Raw genomic sequence first — 22,123 nt, forward strand, 5'->3', positions numbered from 1 at the left:
TAGTATTGTGACAGAGAGTTCTGCTTACTGAACTATAGTTATGGTGTGCATAGTAGGGAGAACACTCCGGAACAAGTGGCACGTAGAAAGCATTGCATGCAATGTCTATTGAGCACTCAGTGAGTAGTCCAAACAGCTAGGCATATAGCTTGTGCTATGCACTGGTCCTATCATGTAATACAGCAAGTAAGCAAGCACACACACACACACACACACACACACACACACACACACACACACACACACACACACACACACACACACACACATACACTCACATGTGCATGCGCAGGAATGTGTATGACAAGGAGACAACAGCCATGCAGAGGTCACAGTGTAACAGTGTACATATACCACCAGGAATACAGCCGCGATGATCAGTACTGGAGGCACTATGATGAATGCAATGCCGCATATCAGTTGACTAGTAGTACTAGTAGTAGTGACAATGTCAATGGCAACTAACTGAAACTCCACACATGTGCATCAGGATTTTACAGTTGCAGGCATTCAGTTCAGTATGCATTGCTTACTAGGCCACATGCATCATAACGTTAGCTGTACAAGATTCTGAGAGAGCCGTCTGTAGGGGCTTGAATCCTACAACGCTAGTACGGACACCATGATGCACTAGCATAATGTGATGGTGACGTCCCTGTAGACTTGGTTGTTCAGCGCAAGCTGCTCTAACCACCCTAAGCAGTACACGGCGTGTGTCCACAAACCAGACGGGCTGTGGCAGTAACAGCGAGAGACTGCTCTGCACTGTTGTCTGGCAAGGTGGTTGATATGCTGAAGTACACTACTCCGTGCTCTGCTAACTGGATTCCTGGTGTGATTGGAACCGTCACAACCTGTGCCACAATACAAAAAAAAGAACCAGTGTACAACTAGGGTTATTGCGGCAGGCAAGCCAGCTAACCAATGTTTTCCACAATCGAGTTTTCCAAAATTTTGATGAAGGTGATTGGCACCTCGCTAAGATGGTTCTGCGGTGGCTGACAACACCATGCTGAGCATGTCTTCAGTTGACGCCCCTGACAACACCATACAGTAGCTGTTTGCTGCATTTGAGGTATGTGGTGTTCGCGAGTCAATCAAGTCTGCACAAGGTGCGATCTCCAGCTAGTATTGGGAGGAACCAAATTCTCTTTTAGATGACTGCAATGTTCTACTATATTACATGATAGCAATAACAGAATCTCCGGTACTTGCGGCCACACTCCCATCAAGTCGGGTTATGTGATTTCATCACTATTGATGTCTTTGGTATTGAATGGCATCAGCAGGAAGTGCTAGTGGCATAAAGCCATCAGCATACATTCCATGCGTTATTAGAAATACAAAGTTTCTCACTCACCGCTGCAAGAAGCCTGTTGGAGTGCTGTTCAAAGTTCACGGTCTGCTGCACTGAGCTTGACCTGATGTACAAAGTCAGGGTGAAGTTCTGGCCATTGCTTTGGAAACGCCTCAACCTCCGAGCGTGCAGTTTGTGGATCTTCACATTGAGGCACCACGAGGTGGATGAAGCACTGGTGCTGTTGCTCAGAGATCCAGCACATGTTTGACTTTGCCTGGGCCATTGGGCAGGAAGCATCATGTAGGGCAGATCTTGTGTGGACAACATGACATTGTCTTCAAAGATACTTCTCGGCTTCCACAGGTAGTGAGTGAAGAGACTGTCACGAAGATAGGCCAGGCAATCCCTTGAAGACTTGGTGGTGCTCTCGATGGAACATGGAGATGTTTGAGAAGAAGACGGGAACGGCATTTCCAGGTTTTGATATGTATGTCCAGATGGTGTGATATATCTGATACCGTTTGGATTCATCACTATGATGTCCTGCCAAATTTGTGACTTGCTTTGCAGTTGGTCAGTCAGCCTGATTGCACTGGACGAATCAGGAGCATCAGAGATCGATGGCCTTCGTGCGATACTTTTGATACGCTTTCTCAGGAGGCGCTTGCCCTTCGAAGTCTTGGGTTCGTTGTTGAAGATCATTTGCGCCTGGCCAGAGTAACTGCGAGCTGCTCCATACGCCATCACTGCAATACTGCCAGCAGTGGTGCGTGATGCTGTTGTGACAAACTCCATCATGACGTTGCCAGCTGCCACAAGGAAAGCGTCCGTCACATTCGGGGATGTGTCCACCAGAAAGACCGTGGCCTCGCCAAAGCATTCCCGGAGTATCTGCATTGCATTCCCACACATATAGGACATCATACACAAAGGGTGTTATTCTCACACTAATGCATGGACGGTGGATAGAAGCAGATCGTGACTGAACACTATTATCCATATATAGGCATCGCTGAAGGCAAGCACATCATTATGGTGCCTGTATGCTGGTCTCTCTGTATCCGAATCTTATACTATGTAAAAGTAAAGTAAATGAATTCAGTTAGCTTCTTAGGGCACTGTTGTGAAAACGAACTCAAGAACTGAACTAACTTCAGACTTCTCCCTGGCAACATTTCAGGAACTCATTCTACTGGTATTTTCTTTGCCTTCTCTTCTAATGGATACAGGGCATCACTAGTTCTGTACATGTGTTGTCTATTGCTATATCACACTATATGTCACACCCCACTTTGAAGTACATTGACATCTTCACACTTATAACACGTGTACATGATTAGAAGACTTGCCGTGATTTAGTCTATATGCTTGAAAATCAACGCTTTCTATTGAGTGTGATATTCTCTCTGTGTCTCGTCACTATGAATTTAGCCGCACTATTTCATACCTCTTACTGATGTTTATATCACCAGTTTACATTGTATATCAGATACTGTACTGGTTAGTCTACTTTCTGCTCCTCAGTGTATGCACGTGAAGAGAAGGCAATAAAAGTACTCATGGAAAATTTCAGAAATGTTGCTTGTGACGAGCCAGTAGTTAGTTCTGTTCTATAGCAATCACAGTACCATAAAAACAGCTACCCTGAAGTCTGAAAGTACTCAGCTGCATGGAAACATTCACTGGTAATGTTGCCTGTTACAAGTCTGAAGTTAGCCTAGCTGTCCTATAGTACTCAAACTCAAACTGTAACCTTTAAACACCTACCCTGAAGTTTGTCTTGGGACAATGGCCGTGATTGCCTGCAGTGCGTTTCAGTAGTGGCTTCAAGTCACGGTGATTGGTAAGCATGTGGACTGTACTTGCTGCATTGTCTTGCGGGCTTCTCGAAGACAAGTCTTGATAATTACTGGTAGGGGAAACCTGTGGAAAGAGCATATTCCATTGATACGAGAATAGCGTGCCAAGTACAGCTAAGAATAGTCCAAAAGCACCACTCCAGTATGTGTAGATAAAGGTTGCAGGAGTGATTGGGTACCCAAGTGTCATTCAGTATGCCATATTGCCAATTGTATGTTGTAGAAAATGTTGGGACTGGGATTTGTGAAGAAAATTGTATCTGAGGGTTCAGGATCTATAAACTAAGTGTTTACCATCCAGCGAGGTATAACACGGCGATACTTAGGCATCTCACCTCGTATGACCCAGAGATGCTGCTCTTCAAGATGGGAGACAGAACACCTCCTGCAGTGGATTCTGAACTCGGTGAAGCACTTGAGCTGCTCCCAAACGCAGGTCCCCAGCGTAGCTTGGCTAGAATAGTTAGGAAGATGTTTGCTGGATCTGGGCAGGACACCTGCATGCAAGAACAGTCATGAAATGCCGTGAGGAAAAACCATGGGCATACATGCAGTCCATTTGTGTACTCTTAAAGCGAAGAATTATTATTACCGGCAACTTGAAAAGGTTGTGAATGTTGGACAGTTGAATTCTGACTCGAGCTGAATTCAACTTCAAAATGGAATCCTTTTTAAATTCATGTGAGCTTTTGTTCTGACGCTCTGTATTTAGCTGCGTGATTATCGCCGAATTATATGCACGTGTGCATGTGGGAGGCCTGGTTGAAACACGGACTCCCCGATCTTCGATTCAGTGTCTGGCCTCCACCCTGACCAAGTGAGTAAAATACTTGCAAACCCAGAGATAGCATTACCATGATAACCACACGTTGGCCCGCAAGACATCTTCCTTCAACACTCCACAGCTAGCAGCCAACCACCGCTAGGTCAATGCTGTCAAAGTGTCATAGCCATTCCGTTCTGCAGTATTCCAGCGGCAGCCGAAGTTGCTGCATATCCAAATTGCAGCGATGGGTAGAAACCCTATGACGGAGGGTCTACGAATTGAAAATATCTTTAGGCACTTTGAAGAAACAGGAGAATTTCTGCTTCCTTTCTACCATTGCTCCCCAAAACACATGCTATTTTAGGATCTACACTGCATTACATCTGCGCCTTGAGGATATGGCGGTGTTCTTGCGGATGCAAGAACCCAGTCAGACCGACTCCCTGGCGCGTAAAGTATCTTTATCGGTAGCATTGTACTGCAGGAGTAAACGAGTGCAGGGACAAAACACTACATTGTACTTACGTTGCAATTGGTGATAAGGGAGAGAGGCACTCGGAGAGTTTGTTTGTCCATCGAATGATTTCCGCTGCCTGGATGTTCATCATCATGCGCCACGAAGACGAAGTCTCCGGCTTCACCACACACATCATCCGCCATCTTGCTTCCGGACACCATGGTAACCGCATGGTTACCGAGATCAGCTTTCCCGGCGCATTGGAGAGCGTTCCCTGGTAAGTTGTCGCGTGGCCAGTGGAAAGGCAGGAAAATTCTCACATCGTCAATGAAGGCGCGTTTTCCTGTTCCAGCATAGAGGAGGCGAGACGAGCGACGGATCACAGACACCATTCGATGCAGCATCCCAATATTTGGACACTGTTGCGGAGAGAGAATGGCATCATTTTCGTCCAAACTGTCGTCGAGCCTCACGTCGAAACGCAACCTCACAAGACCGTCCCCTGATATCGGTGTTGATGCGTGCGCGGCCATATGCCACAGCAGAGCATGGAAGGTAGCCGCCAACAAGACGAAACGAAAGAGCGGCCTGATTGTCCCGGAGCCATAGCCTCTGATGTCAGCCATTGTCTTCCTTGATGACAAGCACAGTGTTTCTTATTTGCAGATTGTCGTTTGCTTTTCCTTCTGGGTACAGTAATGAACTGTACACACAGTGGTACACCTCCTCTTCTGCTCCTTTTTACTTCTCTCTCTCTCTCTCTTCTCTCTCTCTCTCTCTCTCTCTCTCTCTCTCTCTCTCTCTCTCTCTCTCTCTCTCTCTCTCTCTCTCTCTCTCTCTCTCTCTCTCTCTCTCTCTCTCTCTCTCTCTCTCTCTCTCTCTCTCCTTCTCTCTCTTTTGCTTGGCTCAACTTTGCGTTCGAAAGTAGCTGTCTACCGAAATGAAAACTTTCCTAGCTATTTATTCTCTTTGAGAAGGATCTTTAAAAACAAACCCATCATATTGGAAGACAATGTGGCTGAATGTGGCGTGTACGCAGAGCTGACAGAGCCATTCATTGCCGTTTGCCTCCTCTGGATCGGCTTGCTTGACTCCAACATCTGGACACAATGGCCAGGAATAACAAGAAGAGAAACTGCTGGGCTGCTTGCAGCCTACTTTCTGTCTTTACCTAGCAATGGCATACATGTACATGTACATCCACTGGTGGCAAAGAAATAGCATGAAGGACAGACACTCCGACATCAACCTTCGCCGACGCTGTGGTTTGTTGTCTCCAGAAATAGACCTTCGCCGAATCCGTGTGTAAGAAGGGCAGCAGAAAGAAGAGCGCTCTAGCTTTCTGCACCCCCCCCCCCTTCTCTTTCTCTCTCATCTTGGCTATTTTGCCGCATGGTTCTCTTCAAACTTCAAACAACATCAATAATGTTGGGCCATGTGTGTGCGAGTTAGAGTTCCAAGTAATCAAGGCGCCGTTTAAGGGCCTCTCGCGATGCGAGGTTTGTAGGATGCAAAGTTGCAAACATCAACAACGAGAGCAATGTGCACATTTTATGTTTATGCACTCTTGATGTGTGATGCGTGTACTGCCCACTACCTGTACAATGTCAGTGTACATCCAGCTGCAAGCCTGGACACCGGATTTACATAACATTCTACTGAGTCTGAGAACCACCGATGTGCTTTTCTCGTGATCACAGCATAATGGCAAGGTTGCAATCAGCTAGCTGCTGGTCTCTTACCCACGAAAGTTGGTCTTGTCATGATGCATGAGGGTTTCGTGAGCCAGGAAAATACTACAGAGTGTTCCGACAAAGGTACTCGAGATGTTCATGAGTATTTCACATGTACATATCAGAGGTCATATTCATGAAGACACGAGATATCGAGACACATACATGTACATGTACATGTGACGTGTATCCATCCCATCATTATCATGTGCGATACGAAGTCAGGCCAATTATTTGGACATTGCGCTATACATGTACATGTACATGTACCAGCAACCATTCGTGCGTGTTCTTGTGCGTGTGCTTGTGCGCGCGGACAGTAATGAGTTGTTGTGTTGTTCGTCTGATTGTATGTGCATGTGTGCTGTGTCTGACACCATCCGGGTATCTCATGTCCGCGTTATGACTTCACTGTAGCCAAACAACGCAGATGCTCCACTTGCATGAACTATTCCTGTGGTTGCGGGTTGAATGTAGAAGTGTGTACAGGTGCTGCGCTGACCCTCAGTATTACCAGTATCCATCGAATGAGATCCTCAATCTGCGGACAGAACTGTTTCGTCCTTTGTGGACTCGTCAGATCTGTAGTGTTGTAACGTTAGACGATGGCTTGATCCTATGCTACATGTATATCCGACTACTACATGAACATGTATTTCAGATACACATACACATGTACATGTACTTACATGTATTTCAGATACACATAGTCATGCACATGTACATGTACTTCAGTAACACGTTGACGTTACATTTCAACAGTAAACTAAACATTTATGATACATGTATCGTACATGTATTATGTAGCGTTGTTGGTCATAATTTGACGATTGGCCGAGCATAGTCCGCCAATGGCTAGTTGGTATTAACCAATAATCTGTTGTAGTAAAATTTAAACTGTCCTCGTACAAGTACTTAGCCTGCTAAGGCACATTGATGGAGTCGAGGCAGATTTGCCTGCAATAAGAGAATTGAAAGGGAGTGTGTTCTCATTTGATTCTCATTTACGGGCAGACGAGTTAACCCGATGGGTGATCTCACTCATGCCATGGCTACTTGCGAGCAATTCGCGAAGTAGCATTATTCCTGTTGCCAATTTGTACTCGGATGTTGAGCCAATGTAATCATGGATCAAATTAATAATTGAAAAGGGACAACATGTTACGAGTTTACACAAAATCGACACTGCGAAACGTACATGTACATGTACAATGGAGGTACGACACAAAGAACTGCTTATAACAATGTACATTGTACATGTATGTACAGATGTGCGTGGAGAAAATTCGGCAGGAGAAAATGGATCGGCTGATTGAAACGTGCAAATCAATATGGTACAAGTTCAGCAGTTGTGAAGAATTCGAAATGGATTATTTCGCAGAAGGCACACTTGGCCAGCTGTCCCGCACTCTGCTGCATGATAATGAGCCGATGGCACACGGATTGCCAAAGTAGATAGACCAAGGTTCTGCTAAATTTACAAGGGAGCAGGTAGATAGGTGCAATCTCAATGATATAGCGGCTTATACAATAGACCTGAACTATTCCCACGCACAGGAATCCAACCCATAGAGGATTTGGTTCTACATGTAGTTGATTCGTCATCAAACTCCTGGAGGTTTGGACTATGCATTGTGGAAGTGATGACGCGAAAAAGCTTCACCCATTTATGGATTAAAGCTCTAATGAGCAACGACCGACATGTACACGCAATGTATAACTATGAATGACTGTCAATTGAGGAGGGGTTTATATGAGCCTCTGAAATAATTTCCACACTTGCACACTTCAAAACTACCCCACTCACTGTGTTGACAAGTAGCTTGTTGCGACTCGATGGGGCTGCGAGTAGGGATATGGAGCACGTCATAAAGGAGATAAAAGAACACCTTTTCCTTGCGAAGGCACAAGGACACAAGGATTTCTAGCCAGCGGCCAGCGGAAATGGCAAGATGGCAGACTTGGCAACTCGCCCACTGTATATTCCTGCTCATGAATCGGACGAGTCATTACAAGACGAGCGACCAGGCTTCTGGATGTCGCGGCCGCCGACCATGCCAAGACGTGCACCTGCTTCAGCTGCAACTTCTCAGGCAAGGTGCCGCGACCAATCACCACAATCATGTTCACTCGGCTTTCATTCACGCCTGTAGTCCGGCAGTGAGCAAACGAACTCCAGTGACGTCTACCAGAACCGCTAGTCGAGTCCTGCGCCGAGTGCAGTGGAGGAAAATCTCCGTCGACCAGTTCTACGTGTTGTAGCAGCACCAGCGCTACCCTGTCATTGACTGCGTATTTTTTATTTTTTTTAATTTCGGCCAGTCTGCTACTATCATTTCGTCTTGGGCCAGTTGGGGGACTGCGTATCTGAAGACGAAGCCAAACCAGTGGATGAGCGCGCCCTGGCTGATTTGCTGGACAGGAGACATACCCAAGGCAAATCTCCGACATCACCTCTCAGTAACCATGCCATACTACAGCCTGCTTATGAGGCAAGCAGTCAAGAAAGTTCAGAGGATGAGTAACCAAGCTCGATAACACCAATTATTATAATACTAGCAGCAGCAGTAACTACACCACCCAGTGCTGGAATGAGTGCACTAGTCTATCGTCACCTGTACACACTGCACTGATGTCGAACCCGAGATCGAAGTCGCTGCAGTTACGCAGCTGGATACCTGGATAGAGCAGCGTTGTTGGCCAGCTTTGCAGCCATCTTGGCGGTGACGAAACAAATTGATGCTGTTCGCCATGAAGTGGTGACGTCGTTTACTGACACCAAGCAAAGCAAGACTTTCCTGCACCTGGAAGACACACTGACTCGCACTATGCTTCGTCTGGACACCGTCGAGTCACATGGGGATGACAAGCTGCGCTCAATTCGCCGCAAAACAGTAGGGGGGGGGGGGGGGGGGTAAGAGATCTGCAGTCAGTGCTTGATGAGCTGGAGAGCCAGCCAGCAGATACCGCTGCTAATAATACTGCTTCCACCAATGACACGCCGAGTACAAGCAAAAGTAACAAAATTGTCAATGGTTGTGCTTTTGATTACCTGGTCTGGAATCGACCACTGACTGCGATGAAGCCATCAGGCATCACTGAACAACATAAAACAAGCTAGCTGTACTGTTGGCATACTAATGACGTCATCAGCACTGGAAGATGCTGCTACTGCTGGAGCTGAGGACAGTCGTGCCAGTGGCGGTGGTGATGATGATGGTGGCTATGTCCCAGACCAATGCTCGGAGATGGTAGAGCCCAACCTCCAGATCGACCAAGATGATGAAGAGCCAATAGAAGTAGATGTAAAACCAATGTCCGGGGAAGAGTTTTAGCAGGCAAGTCCATGAACACTTGGACACCACTCGGTTTAGTGCTGGCCATTAGGACAGTTAGCTTGTATCCATATTTCCCTCATTTTTTTCCACATTTTAGAACTTTCCTTGGCAAAACATTTCTTAATGTGCGCAAGCTCCACTGCAGCCACTTCAATGGAAAACCTTCCACACACACCATCTTCAATCCAAGTGGTCTCTTCGTTGCAAAAATAGAGAAAAATAATTGAGAATTATTTTTGCACTTGGATTGAAGATGGTGTGTGTGTAAGGTTTTCCATTCCTTGGCAAAGCAACTTTAATTTGTGATGAATGATTTCCGATTTGTGCTGGACTCACCTGATCAGACTCAGTTCTTCAGGTACTCTCTGAGTCTCTCTTTTCTACTTCCATGTTATATTCACACGGTCACATGCCTGCTTCTGCAAAATTTTTATGCTTCTCATCGCTACGCTACACTCTAATCATCTGGACAGTTGTGAAATGTAGATATGCCTCTTGTCTACTCTTAAAAAAAAGTCTTATTCTGCAGTGGAAATGACTTGATTGTTTCATGGTATTGTGAATTTTGTAAAATTTAATATAAAGCCAAGTTAAGCCATACATCCCGACTCCCGTTCTATGAACAAATATTTCTTTGCGGACAGCATTCTAATAAGATCAGTCATTATTTCCAATAATGCTGTAATTGTAGTTGAGCAATGGTCACATACTGGAAACGGCTGGCTTTTGAATGTGAAGCCATTGGGAATTTGACATGAATGAAGTTGCCTGCATGTATCCAATACTGCTGCCACAGCCAATGTTTTTGAATATGCCCTACAGATAATGTACAGATTTACAGAACAACAAGGACAATCAAGGCTTGTTTGTTGCTGCTTCAAGTTTCATGCTCTCCCAAACATCAGGCAACATGAGGATATGGGTGCCGACCATGCCGGTATACTACACTGTATATTATGCCAGGTGAGGGTGGGTCTTGTAGCGCTGTATGAGAATGTGGGGGGCCTGTATATCCGGGGGACAGGATGTATGTATGCAGAAGAATGTTGTATATCAGCTGCAGTGCAAAGAATGTCCGGAACAACATGTTGGTGAGACTGGCCGCTTTCTGAAAACTCGCCTGGAAGAACATAATGGTGAGGCAAGACGACAGGAACTCAACAAGCCATGGGGCCAACTTTTTCGTACCACTCACCCTGGATGCAAGCTCAACTATGGGCAAAGTGCATTCTCTGCAGTTGAAGTAATAGGGAGAGAGCCTGATCGAGCCCGTCGCAAACTGCGCAAGGCGATTGAGATTCGTGATGCTACGCCCCATGTCAACATAAGCACCGGATGGGATTTATTGTGAATTTTCTCAGCTTCCCCTGCTGCTACTCTTTTTTTCAATATCACTGAATATAATATGAGGCGGGTCACTCAAATCCATTCTGTTCCTGATGCCCCGTCGCGTCCCTGGTGGTAACACTTTGGCATGGAAGTGTGGGATTTCGCAGTTGTCTGCTTTTCTCACACATTCTGTTATTAACCTAGCTCATAGTGCATTGGCGGGGAATTTGGCGCATGGGCCTCCGTGCTCCCCTCCTGTATTGTGCTAGAATTAACACCATAATTATTTGGCATGATTGTATCCTCACTTCGAAGAGCACAATGGCGCGCTCTTCTTCCCCGTGATGTGCACAGTTGCACCTTCTCTCCCCCATCTGCATAGAGGTGACATAACTCGCATCCCCTTTTTTATGGCGCTACACTCTGCGTAACGCCATCGCAAGCGCCCTCACTTCACAGAGCACAATGCAATGGCGCGCTACCTTCTGCTGCTTCTTCTCCGAGATGTGCTAGGTGCACTTTCTCTCTCTCTGCCCCCCCCCCTTCTGCATACTAGGTGACATAATTCGCATCTTTTTTTGGCGCTACACTCTGCGTATATATGCTGCTCTTGTGTGGCTTCCACGGTATTCATTGTTATTACCTGACGATGGCCAAGTGCCGAAACCGTTACGTTGTAAAAATAACGGAACTGGTTCGGATGTGATGTGCAGCGCTATGGCAATGGGTGTGTCCACCCGAATTCCTTTCAGAGATGAAGCTGCAGGAAGCCTCAGCCCTTCTTCAAAGTGATACAATACTCGTATTTTATCCAGCCAAAGCCGGGAGTGCAACCCGTCGAGAAACAGATACAGAGAGAGGTCTGTTGTGGCAGGGTATATTGACCGAAGGTTTGAAGATTGGTTTGAAACGTGGCGCATTCCTATTCCCTTCTGCTCACTATCGAGGAAACGAAGTACTTAGTTACCGGCACGCAGCGTCAGCAGGAACACAAGCCGTAGAAGCAATGGCAACGGGAGATTCGCGCACTGTGGAGGAGTGCTTTTTGGAGGACTGTTTCACTATGTTTCGCTACACCATTCCACACCCGGATAACTTCGAACGAGCCAAGGCCATATGCAAGTCCAGCAAACCTGTTACGATCGAAACACCGCAAGTCGAGGATGTGAAGGACCCAGGCGAATGTATCTATAGTTCAGATGCAACGAGCAGACTTGTGATGAAGGTCACCACCAAGAAGGGCTCCGAAAGCACTGAAGCCAGTCCAACTGTGCTGAAATTACACAAAATCCACCCTGCTCAACATAGGTACGCACCTAAGATGCTGTACAAAGAACTCCTTATAACCATGTATGTACAGAGGTGCGAGGAGAAAATTCGGCAGGAGAAGATTGATCGGCTGATTGCAACGTGCAAACCAATTTGGTATAAGTTCAGCAGTTGTGAAGGATTCGAAATGGACTATTTCGCAGAAGGCACACTTGGCCAGCTATCCCGGACTCTGCGGCATGATAATGAGCGACTAGGTTTGCTGCGGGATGCTGCATCCGGTCTCCACTTCCTCAACTCTCTGCACATTATCCATTTTGATGTGAAGCCATTGAACATCTGTGTAAGCATGGGAGCCGACGGCACACGCGTTGCCAAGTGGATCGACCTAGGTTCTGCTAAATTTACCGGGGAGAAGGTGGATAGGTGCAATCTCAATGATACTGCTGCATATCGACCTCCTGAACTATTCCCACGCCCAGGAATCCAACCCACTGAGGATTTAGTTCTAGTTGATTCGTCAGCAGACTTCTGGAGGTTTGGACTATGTATTCTGGAAGTCATGACGCGGAAAAGCTTCCCCCCGTTATGGAGCAAAGCTCTAATGAGTAACGATATGTACAAGCAGTTCATCAGGATGAATGACCGTCAATTGATGAGGGGTTTGTATGAGCCTCTGAAATTCCCAGGCTTGCGTACCTCAAAACTACCCGAATGTGTTGACAGGCTGCTTTTCTACCTGTTGCGACTCGATGGAGCTGTGCGTATGGATATGGAGCACGTCACAGAGGAGCTAAACAAACACCTTGTCCTTGCAAAGGTATCTCCTCTGGATGATGCAGGCACGTCGAAGGTGTCCAGTGCGATCAAACCTGCTGGATCCATTCCTTGCCAAGCAATGCTTCGAAATTCTATTGCAGGAAGCTTGGAGCTGTCCCACACTCACTGTTCATGACGTCTACTCCTGTGGATGCTCTTGCCTCCTATCCCGTCAATTCAAAGCATTGAATGCCGGTGGAGGTAGCTTGGATGTGTCCAAACATTGTGATCATTGTGTGCTGGCTTGTGGGTCATGACGTCTGATGGATGCTCTTGCATCCCGTCAGTTCAATGCATGGAATGGCTATGCCTATGGCTCAGATGTGTTTGCCGCATACACTGTACTCATTATTACGATGCTGATGAAGACAGCAAAGACCCTGCTGCACTAGCACCAGAATTCACATCATTGCTGTGAAGTGACACGTATTCTTCGCAGACCGTTCCATCGCAACATGAAAGCGCTGATTTGACTGAACGCCACTAGCCACCTAGGCAGCTGGGTTAACCTGGATTGTACCCAATGATTGATAAGATGAGTCACACAACCCACCGTCCAACTAATGTCACATACATCAACATGGAAACATCACTTTCCAACTGTTTTTAACAGAGGCATTACATCCGTTTCAAGCTGATTGTTAAACTGTATATCTACAATAGTATTATGTACTCCTGAAGTACAGCTGTACATTCTGCTTTTGAACGTCTTGTCATTTAACTTTTAACCCTGATGAGGGAAAAGTTCTCCATACAACCGGACATACATTGTTCATCATTCTAACTGTTATCAGTGTGCGCCCCACCTTATGATCCAATGTGCACTCATCATTGTAGATCTACCTACGAAGCAGGCACTAGAGGTATTTTAGCAACTCGCTGTATACTTGGTGCCGGTTAGAAATCCGCAGATTCATCCCATGACATCATTCGCATAACCTATATAGTGTAATATTTGAAACTCGGGTATTGAGCCAATAATAAAAATAGAAAGGAAAAGGACATAATATTATGGACATACATGTATGTTGTTGCACTTTCTGACTGTATATAGTATCTAGTTACAGTGGAGTTACTCTGAACTCGTTTCCATGGTGTAACATGTTCACTATTGTCAACTTTGTCATGTATTTCTCCTGTTTCAGTTCGTGACCTGATGTGGTGGTAGCTAGTTTTGAACGTACATGTATAGCCAAGTGGCTCAAGTAACAATGAGGCTGGGGGAGGCTCCGCTTTTGCCCCATGCTCTAGTATGTTGCAGGCACTGAGTTTTATTCTGACATTTCATTGTACTGCGCAGTATTTCATTGCATTGTAGCCTGGGCTCCATTGGCACTACTGGCTTGGCACCGTAGATTCCATTAGAATGATTTCTAGCCAGCTCACTTGGGCGGCTATCATAGTGGTAGACACACCACGGAATGGCACGCAGTGTAAACCCAACATCACAGTTATCCACCATCAGCCAGAACAGAACCGATTGAGATTAGTTCATAGAATTGTGACAGAGAGTTCTGCTTACTGAACTATGGTTATGGTGTGGATAGTAGGGAGAACACTCCCGAACAAGTGGCACGTAGAAAGCATTGCATGCAATGTCTATTGAGCACCCAGTGAGTAGTCCAAATAGCTAGGCATATAGCTTGTGCTATGCGCTGGTCCTATCATGTCATACAGCAAGTAAGCAAGCACGCACGCACACACACACCTCAGACCTCAGACATGCCCATCGCGGGAGCGATGATAGCGAACAGCTATGTTTTAGACATAGCAACTTGTGCTGGGATTACACCATTCAACAGCTTGCAAGACTGATGAATTGACCGCCACACACACACACACACACACACACACACACACACACACACACACACACACACTCACGTGTGCATGCGCAGGAATGTGTATCACAAGGAGACAACAGCCATGCAGAGGTCACAGTATAACAGTGTACATATACCATCAGGAATACAGCCGCGATGATCAGTACTGGAGGCACTATGATAATGCAATGCCGCATATCAGTTGACTAGTACTAGTAGTAGTGACAATGTCAATGGTAACTAACTGAAACTCCACACATGTGCATCAGGATTTTACAGTTGCAGGCATTCAGTTCAGTATGCATTGCTTACTTGGCCACATGCATCATACCGTTAGATGTACAAGGTTCTGAGAGAGCCGTCCGTAGGGGCTTGCAATCTACAACGCTAGTACGGACACCATGATGCACCAGCACATGTGATGGTGACATCGCTGTAGACTTGGTTGTTCAGCGCGAGCTGCTCTAACCGGCCTAAGCAGTACACGGCGTGTGTCCACAAACCAAACGGGCTGTGGCAGTGACAGCGAGAGACTGCTCTGCACTGTTGTCTGGCAAGGTGGTTGATATGCTGAAGTGCACTACTCCGTGCTCTGCTAACTGGATTCCTGGTGTGATTGGAACCGTCACAACCTGTGCCACAATACAAAAAAAGAACCAGTGTACAACTTGGGATATTGCGGCAGGCAAGCCAGCTAACCAATGTTTTCCACAATCGAGGTTTTCCAAAATTTTGATGAAGGTAATCGGCACCTCGCTAAGATGGTTCTGCGGTGGCTGACAAGTGACAACACCATGCTGAGCACCATACAATAGCTGCTTGCTGCATTTGAGGTATGTGGTGATCGCGAGTCAATCAAGTCTGCACAAGGTGCGATCTCCAGCTAGTATTGGGAGGAGCCCACTTCTCTTTTAGATGACTGCAATGTTCTACTATATCAAATGATAGCAATAGCAGAATCTCCTGTACTTGCGGCAACACTTCCATCAAGTCGGGTTATGTGATTTCATCACTGTTTGATGTCTTTGGTATTGAATGGCACCAGCAGGAAGTGCTAGTGGCATAAAGTCATCAGCACACATTCCATGAGTTATTAGAAATACAAAGTTTCTCACTCACCGCTTCAAGAAACCTGCTGGAGTGTTGTTCAAAGTTCACGGTCTGCTGCACTGAGCTTGACCTGATGTGCAAAGTCAGGGTGAAGTTCTGGCCATCGCTCTGGAAACGCCTCACCTTCTGAGCGTGCAGTTTGTGAATCTTCACATTGAGGCACCACGAGGTGGATGAAGCACTGGTGCTGTTGCTCAGAGATCCAGCACATGTTTGAGTTTGTCTGGGCCATTGGGCAGGAAGCATCATGTAGGGCAGATCTTGCGTGCACAACATGACATTGTCTTCAAAGATACTTCTCGGCTTCCACAGGTAGTGAGTAAAGAGACTGTCACGAAGATAGGCCAGGCAATCCTTTGAAGACTTGGTGGTGCTCTCGTTGGAACATGGAGATGCTTGAGAAGAAGAGGGGAACGGCAATTCCAGGTTTTGATATGTATGTCCAGATGGTGTGATATATCTGATACCGTTTGGATTCATCACTATGATGTCGTGCCAAATTTGTGACTTGCTTTGCAGTTGGTCAGTCAGCCTGATTGCACTGGGCAAATCAGGAGCATCAGAGATCGATGGCCTTCGTGCGATACTTTTGATACGCTTTCTCAGGAGGCGCTTGCCCTTCGAAGTCCTGGGTTCGTTGTTGAAGATCATTTGCGCCTGGCCAGAGTAACTGCGAGCTGCTCCATACGCCATCACTGCAATACTGCCAGCAGTGGTGCGTGATGCTGTTGTCACAAACTCCATCATGGCGTTGCCAGCTGCCACAAGGAAAGCGTCCGTCACATTCGGGGATGTGTCCACCAGAAAGACAGTGGCCTCGCCAAAGCATTCCCGGAGTATCTGCATTGCATTCCCACACATATAGGACATCATACACAGAGGGTGTTATTCTCACACTAATGCATGGACGGTGGATAGAAGCAGATCGTGACTGAACACTATTATCCATATATGAGCCGTCAGATGCAAAAAGGTACCTTATGACATTTTTGGCCAAATCGAGTTAACGATTGTTTCAGATACAACCTGGTCAGGAGAGTGTCGTGCAAAAACCCAGGTCCAAAAATCTCAATTCATCACCGAGTTACCCTGGAAACTATCCGGACTATCGATCACATATTCACAGAAAATACTTTTTCGAACGCGATTTTCTCAACTGCGAGCAAAACGTCATAAGGTACCTTTTTGCATCTGACGGCTCATATAGGCATCGCTGAAGGCAAGCACATCATTATGGTGCCTGTATGCTGGTCTCTCTGTATCCGAATCTTATACTATGTAAAAGTAAAGTAAATGAATTCAGTTAGCTTCTTAGGGCACTGTTGTGAAAACGGACTCAAGAACTGAACTAACTTCAGACTTCTCCCTGGCAACATTTCAGGTACTCATTCCACTGGTATTTTCTTTGCTTCTCTTCTAATAGATACAGGGCATCACTAGTTCTGTACATGTGTTGTCTATTGTTATATCACACTTTATGATGACCTTTCATACAAACTTCCAGTCAACTTGCCCATCATGCTGGCGGCTTATACTGGGCATATAATCCTCATACAAACCCCATACAAACCCCATATAGACCGCCACCATAGAAACAGGAAGAAGTTGACTGTCAGTTTGTATGAAGGTCAGCATAAGTATAATACATCCCACTAGTACGCTTGTACGTGAAATATAAACCATCATACAAACCGAGGCGAACTGTTGGGTTGTATTATATACATATGTCACACCCCACTTTGAAGTACATTGACCTCTTCACACTTATACTGCATGTACATGATTAGAAGACTTGCGGTGATTTTGTCTATATGCTTGAAAATCAACGCTTTCTATGCATTTTGTGTGTGATATTCTCTCTGTGTTTCGTCACTTTGAATTTAGCCGCACTATTTCATACCTCGGGAGAATGAAGTTGAAGACACCACTGCAGCTGTACTTATGGTTGATAAATATGGTGGTAAAGATGGTGGTAAAGACACACCTGGCAATATCTTCTAGAAGCTTGCCTGATGAGTCCAGCGGGGACGAAACGTACGTCGCAATCGAGCTATGTCGTTGCTGTGTCATCATCTATGTGCCATGCGCTACTTGATGTACCAGCCTGCTATGCCGGATACCGCCAGCCATGCATCGACCAGGCGCCAGGCGCGAACTGATGGTGGTGGTGGTGAGAAGGAGTGCTCTGTGCCAGAACTTTGCAGCCTAGAGAGCGTGTGTGGGCAGGCGTGTGTTTACCGCCATATTGCCAGGTGTGTCTTTACCACCATCTTTACCACCATATTTATCAACTATTTCATACCTCTTACTGATGTTTATATCACCAGTTTACATTGTGTATCAGATACTGTACTGGTTAGTCTACTTTCTGCCCCTCAGTGTATGCACGTGAAGAGAAGGCAATAAAAGTACTCAGCTGCGTGGAAACATTCAGAAATGTTGCTTGTGACGAGCCTGTAGTTAGTTCTGTTCTATACCAATCACAGTACCATTAAAACAGCTACCCTGAAGTCTGAAAGTACTCAGCTGCATGGAAACATTCAGAAATGTTGCCTGTTACAAGTCTGAAGTTAGCCCTCGGTCCTATAGTACTCAAACTCGAACTGACCTTTAAACACCTACCCTGAAGTTTGTCTTGGGACAATGGCCGTGATTGCCTGGAGTGCGTTTCAGTAGTGGCTTCAAGTCACGGTGATTGGTAAGCATCTGGACTGAACCTGCTGCATTGTCTTGCGGGCTTCCCGAAGACAAGTCTTGATAATTACTGGTAGGGGAAACCTGTGGAAAGAGCATATTCCATTGATAAGAGAATAGCGTGCCAAGTACAGCTAAGAATAGTCCAAAAGCACCACTCCAGTATGTGTAGATAAAAGTTGCAGGAGTGATTGGGTACCCGAGTGTCATTCAGTATGCCAAATTGCCAATTGTATGTTGTAGAAAATGTTGGGACTGGGGTTTGTGAAGAAAATTGTATCTGAGGGTTCAGGATCTATAAACTAAGTGTTTACCCTCCAGCGAAGGACAACACGGCGATTCTTAGGCCTCTCACCTCGTATGACCCAGAGATGCTGCTCTTCAAGATGGGAGACAGAACACCTCCTGCAGTGGATTCTGAACTCTGTGCAGCACTTGAGCTGCTCACAAACGCAGGTCCCCAGCGTAGCTTGGCTAGAATAGTTAGGAAGATGTTTGCTGGATCTGGGCAGGACACCTGCATGCAAGAACAGTCATGAAATGCCGTGAGGAAAAACCATGGGCATACATGCAGTCCATTTGTGTACTCTTAAAGCGAAGAATTATTATTACCGGCAACTTGAAAAGGTTGTGAATGTTGGACAGTTGAATTCTGACTCGAGCTGAATTCAACTTCAAAATGGAATCCTTTTAAAATTCATGTGAGCTTTTGTTCTGGCGCTCTGTATTTAGCTGCGTGATTATCGCCGAATTATATGCACATGTGCATGTGACTCGGAGGCCTGGTTGAAACACTGACTCCCCGATCTTCGATTCAGTGTCTGGCCTCCACCCTGACCAAGTGAGTAAAATACTTGCAAACCCCGAGATAGCATTACCATGATAACCACACGTTGGCCCGCAAGACATCTTCCTTCAACACTCCACAGCTAGCAGCCAACCACCGCTAGATCAATGCTGTCATAGCAATTCCGTTCTGCAGCATTCCAGCGGCAGCCGAAGTTGCTGCATATCCAAATTGCAGCGATGGGTAGAAACCCTATGACGGAGGGTCTACGAATTGAAAATATCTTTAGGCACTTTGAAGAAACAGGAGAATTTCTGCTTCCTTTCTACCATTGCTCCCCAAAACATTTGCTATTTTAGGATCTGCATTGCATTACATCTGCGCCTTGAGGATATGGCGGTGTTCTTGCGGATGCAAGAACCCAGTCAGACCGACTCCCTGGCGCGTCAAGTATCTTTATCTGTAGCATTGTACTGCAGGAGTAAACGAGTGCAGGGACAAAACACTACATTGTACTTACGTTGCAATTGGTGATAAGGGAGAGAGGCACTCGGAGAGTTTGTTTGTTCATCGAATGATTTCCGCTGCCTGGATGTTCATCATCATGCGCTACGAAGACGAAGTCTCCGGCTTCACCACACACATCACCCGCCATCTTGCTTCCGGACACCATGGTAACCGCATGGTTACCGAGATCAGCTTCCCCGGCGCATTGGAGAGCGTTCCCTGGTAAGTTGTCGCGTGGCCAGTGGAAAGGCAGGAAAATTCTCACATGGTCAATGAAAGCGCGTTTTCCTGTTCCAGCATAGAGGAGGCGAGACGAGCGACGGATCACGGACACCATTCGGTGCAGCATCCCAATACTTGGACACTGTTGCGGAGAGAGAATGGCATCATTTTCGTCCAAACTGTCGTCGAGCCTCACGTCGAAACTCAACCTCACAAGACCGTCCCCTGATATCGGTGTTGATGCATGCGCGGCCATATGCCACAGCAGAGCATGGAAGGTAGCCGCCAACAAGACGAAACGAAAGAGCGGCCTGATTGTCCCGGAGCCGTAGCCTCTGATGTGAGCCATTGTCTTCGTGGATGACAAGCACAGTGTTTCTTATTTGCTTTGCAAATTGTCGTTTGCTTTTCCTTCTGTGTACAGTAATGAACTGTACACACAGTGGTACACCTCCTCTTCTGCTCCTTTTTACTTCTCTCTCTCTTTCTCTCTATTTCTCTCTCTCTCTCTCTCTCTCTCTCTCACTCTCTCTCTCTCTCTCTCTCTCTCTCTCTCTCTCTCTCTCTCTCTCTCTCTCTCTCTCTCTCTCTCTCTCTCTCTCTCTCTCTCTCTCTCTCTCTCTCTCTCTCTCTCTCTCTCTCTCTCTCTCTCTCTCTCTCTCTCTCTCTCTCTCTCTCTCTCTCTCTCTCTCTCTCTCTCTCTCTCTCTCTCTCTCTCTCTCTCTCTCTCTCTCTCTCTCTCTCTCTCTCTCTCTCTCTCTTGCTTGGCTCAACTTTGCGTTCGAAAGTAGCTGTCTACCGAAATGAAAACTTTCCTAGCTATATATACTCGTTGAGAAGGATCTTCAAAAACAAACCCATCATATTGGAAGACAATGTGGCTGGATGTGGCGTATACGCAGAGCTGACAAAGCCATTCATTGCCGTATGCCTCCTCTGGCTCGGCTTGCTTGACTCCAACATCTGGACACAATGGCCAGGAATAACAAGAAGAGAAACTGCTGGGCTGCTTGCAGCCTACTTTCTGTCTTTACCTAGCAATGGTATACATGTACATGTACATCCACTGGTGGCAAAGAAATAGCATGAAGGACACTCCGACATCGACCTTCGCCGACGCTGTGGTTTGTTATCTCCAGAAATAGACCTTCGCCGAATCCGTGTGTAAGAAGGGCAGCAGAAAGAATAGCACTCTAGCTTTCTGCACCCCCCCCCCCTCTCTCTTTCTCTCATCTTGGCTATTTTGTCCCATGGTTCTCTTCAAACTTCAAACAACATCAATAATGGTGGGCCATGTGTGTGCGAGTTAGAGTTCCAAGTAATCCAGGCGCCGTTTAAGGGCCTCTCGCGATGCGAGGTTTGTAGGATGCAAAGTTGCAAACATCAACAACGAGAGCAATGTGCACATTTTATGTTTATGCACTCTTGATGTGTGATGCGTGTACTGCCCACTACCTGTACAATGTCAGTGTACATCCAGCTGCAAGCCTGGACACCGGATTTACATAACATTCTACTGAGTCTGAGAACCACCGATGTGCTTTTCTCGTGATCACAGCATAATGCCAAGGTTGCAATCAGCTAGCTGCTGGTCTCTTAGTTCCACGAAAGTTGGTCTTGAAATGATGCATGAGGGTTTCGTGGGCCGGGAAAATACATGTACTACAGAGTGTTCCGACAAAGGTACTCTAGATGTTCATGAGTATTTTACATGTACATGTACACGTAGGTCATATTCATGAAGACACGAGATATCGAAACACATACATGTACATGTACACGTGACGTGTATCCATCCCATCATTATCATGTGCGATACGAAGTCACGCCAATTATTTGGACATTGCGCTATACATGTACATGTACATGTACCAGCAACCATTCGTGCGTGTTCTTGTGCGTGTGGCTGTGCGCGCGGACAGTAATGAGTTGTTGTGTTGTTCGTATGATTGTATGTGCATGTGTGCTGTGTCTGACACCATCCGGGTATCTCATGTCCGCGTTATGACTCCACCGTAGCCAAACAACGCAGATGCTGCACTTGCATGAACTATTCCTGTGCTTGCGGGTTGAATGTAGAAAGTGTGTACAGGTGCTGCGCTGACCCTCA

The 22,123-nt window shown here is 46.3% G+C and overlaps 2 protein-coding genes across 4 annotated transcripts; both read right to left on the reverse strand.

Annotated features, from left to right (window-relative positions):
- Window positions 1–11: 11 nt before the first annotated feature.
- On the reverse strand, window positions 12–4,541 carry LOC135809568 (uncharacterized). Of its 2 annotated transcripts, none has more exons than XM_065322942.1 (5): window positions 4,451–4,541; window positions 3,495–3,656; window positions 3,068–3,223; window positions 1,361–2,191; window positions 12–854 (listed from the first exon to the last, which is right to left on the reverse strand). In XM_065322942.1, the coding sequence occupies exons 1-5, from the start codon at window positions 4,499–4,501 to the stop codon at window positions 696–698; spliced, it is 1,359 nt and encodes a 452-aa protein (XP_065179014.1). In that variant the 5' UTR covers window positions 4,502–4,541; the 3' UTR covers window positions 12–695. The 2 variants fall into 2 exon arrangements, with proteins under 2 accessions (XP_065179014.1, XP_065179015.1); XM_065322943.1 differs by lacking the exon at window positions 4,451–4,541 and adding an exon at window positions 4,014–4,081.
- Window positions 4,542–15,129: 10,588 nt separating this feature from the next.
- On the reverse strand, window positions 15,130–19,862 carry LOC135810823 (uncharacterized). Of its 2 annotated transcripts, none has more exons than XM_065324254.1 (5): window positions 19,805–19,862; window positions 18,853–19,014; window positions 18,426–18,581; window positions 15,813–16,643; window positions 15,130–15,325 (listed from the first exon to the last, which is right to left on the reverse strand). In XM_065324254.1, the coding sequence occupies exons 1-5, from the start codon at window positions 19,853–19,855 to the stop codon at window positions 15,167–15,169; spliced, it is 1,359 nt and encodes a 452-aa protein (XP_065180326.1). In that variant the 5' UTR covers window positions 19,856–19,862; the 3' UTR covers window positions 15,130–15,166. The 2 variants fall into 2 exon arrangements, with proteins under 2 accessions (XP_065180326.1, XP_065180327.1); XM_065324255.1 differs by having other exon boundaries at window positions 19,376–19,840.
- Between the last annotated feature and the right edge of the window lie 2,261 nt (window positions 19,863–22,123).

The sequence above is a fragment of the Sycon ciliatum genome, chromosome 2 (assembly GCF_964019385.1).
Source record: "Sycon ciliatum chromosome 2, ocSycCili1.1, whole genome shotgun sequence".
NCBI classification, from domain to species: Eukaryota; Metazoa; Porifera; class Calcarea; order Leucosolenida; family Sycettidae; genus Sycon; species Sycon ciliatum.

Coding starts and splice junctions, on each gene's coding strand:
- LOC135810823 (XM_065324254.1), bottom strand. CDS start 19,855: ATGAACAAACAAACTCTCCGAGTGCCTCTCTCCCTTATCACCAATTGC. Junction 18,582..18,852: donor GCATCTCTGGGTCATACGAG/GTGAGAGGCCTA, acceptor CTCTTTCCACAG/GTTTCCCCTACCAGTAATTA. Junction 15,326..15,812: donor CCAGCAGGTTTCTTGAAGCG/GTGAGTGAGAAA, acceptor ATTGTGGCACAG/GTTGTGACGGTTCCAATCAC.
- LOC135809568 (XM_065322942.1), bottom strand. CDS start 4,501: ATGGACAAACAAACTCTCCGAGTGCCTCTCTCCCTTATCACCAATTGC. Junction 3,657..4,450: donor CCCTTATCACCAATTGCAAC/GTAAGTACAATG, acceptor TCTTGCATGCAG/GTGTCCTGCCCAGATCCAGC. Junction 2,192..3,067: donor GTCCCAAGACAAACTTCAGG/GTAGGTGTTTAA, acceptor AATGCAATGCAG/ATACTCCGGGAATGCTTTGG.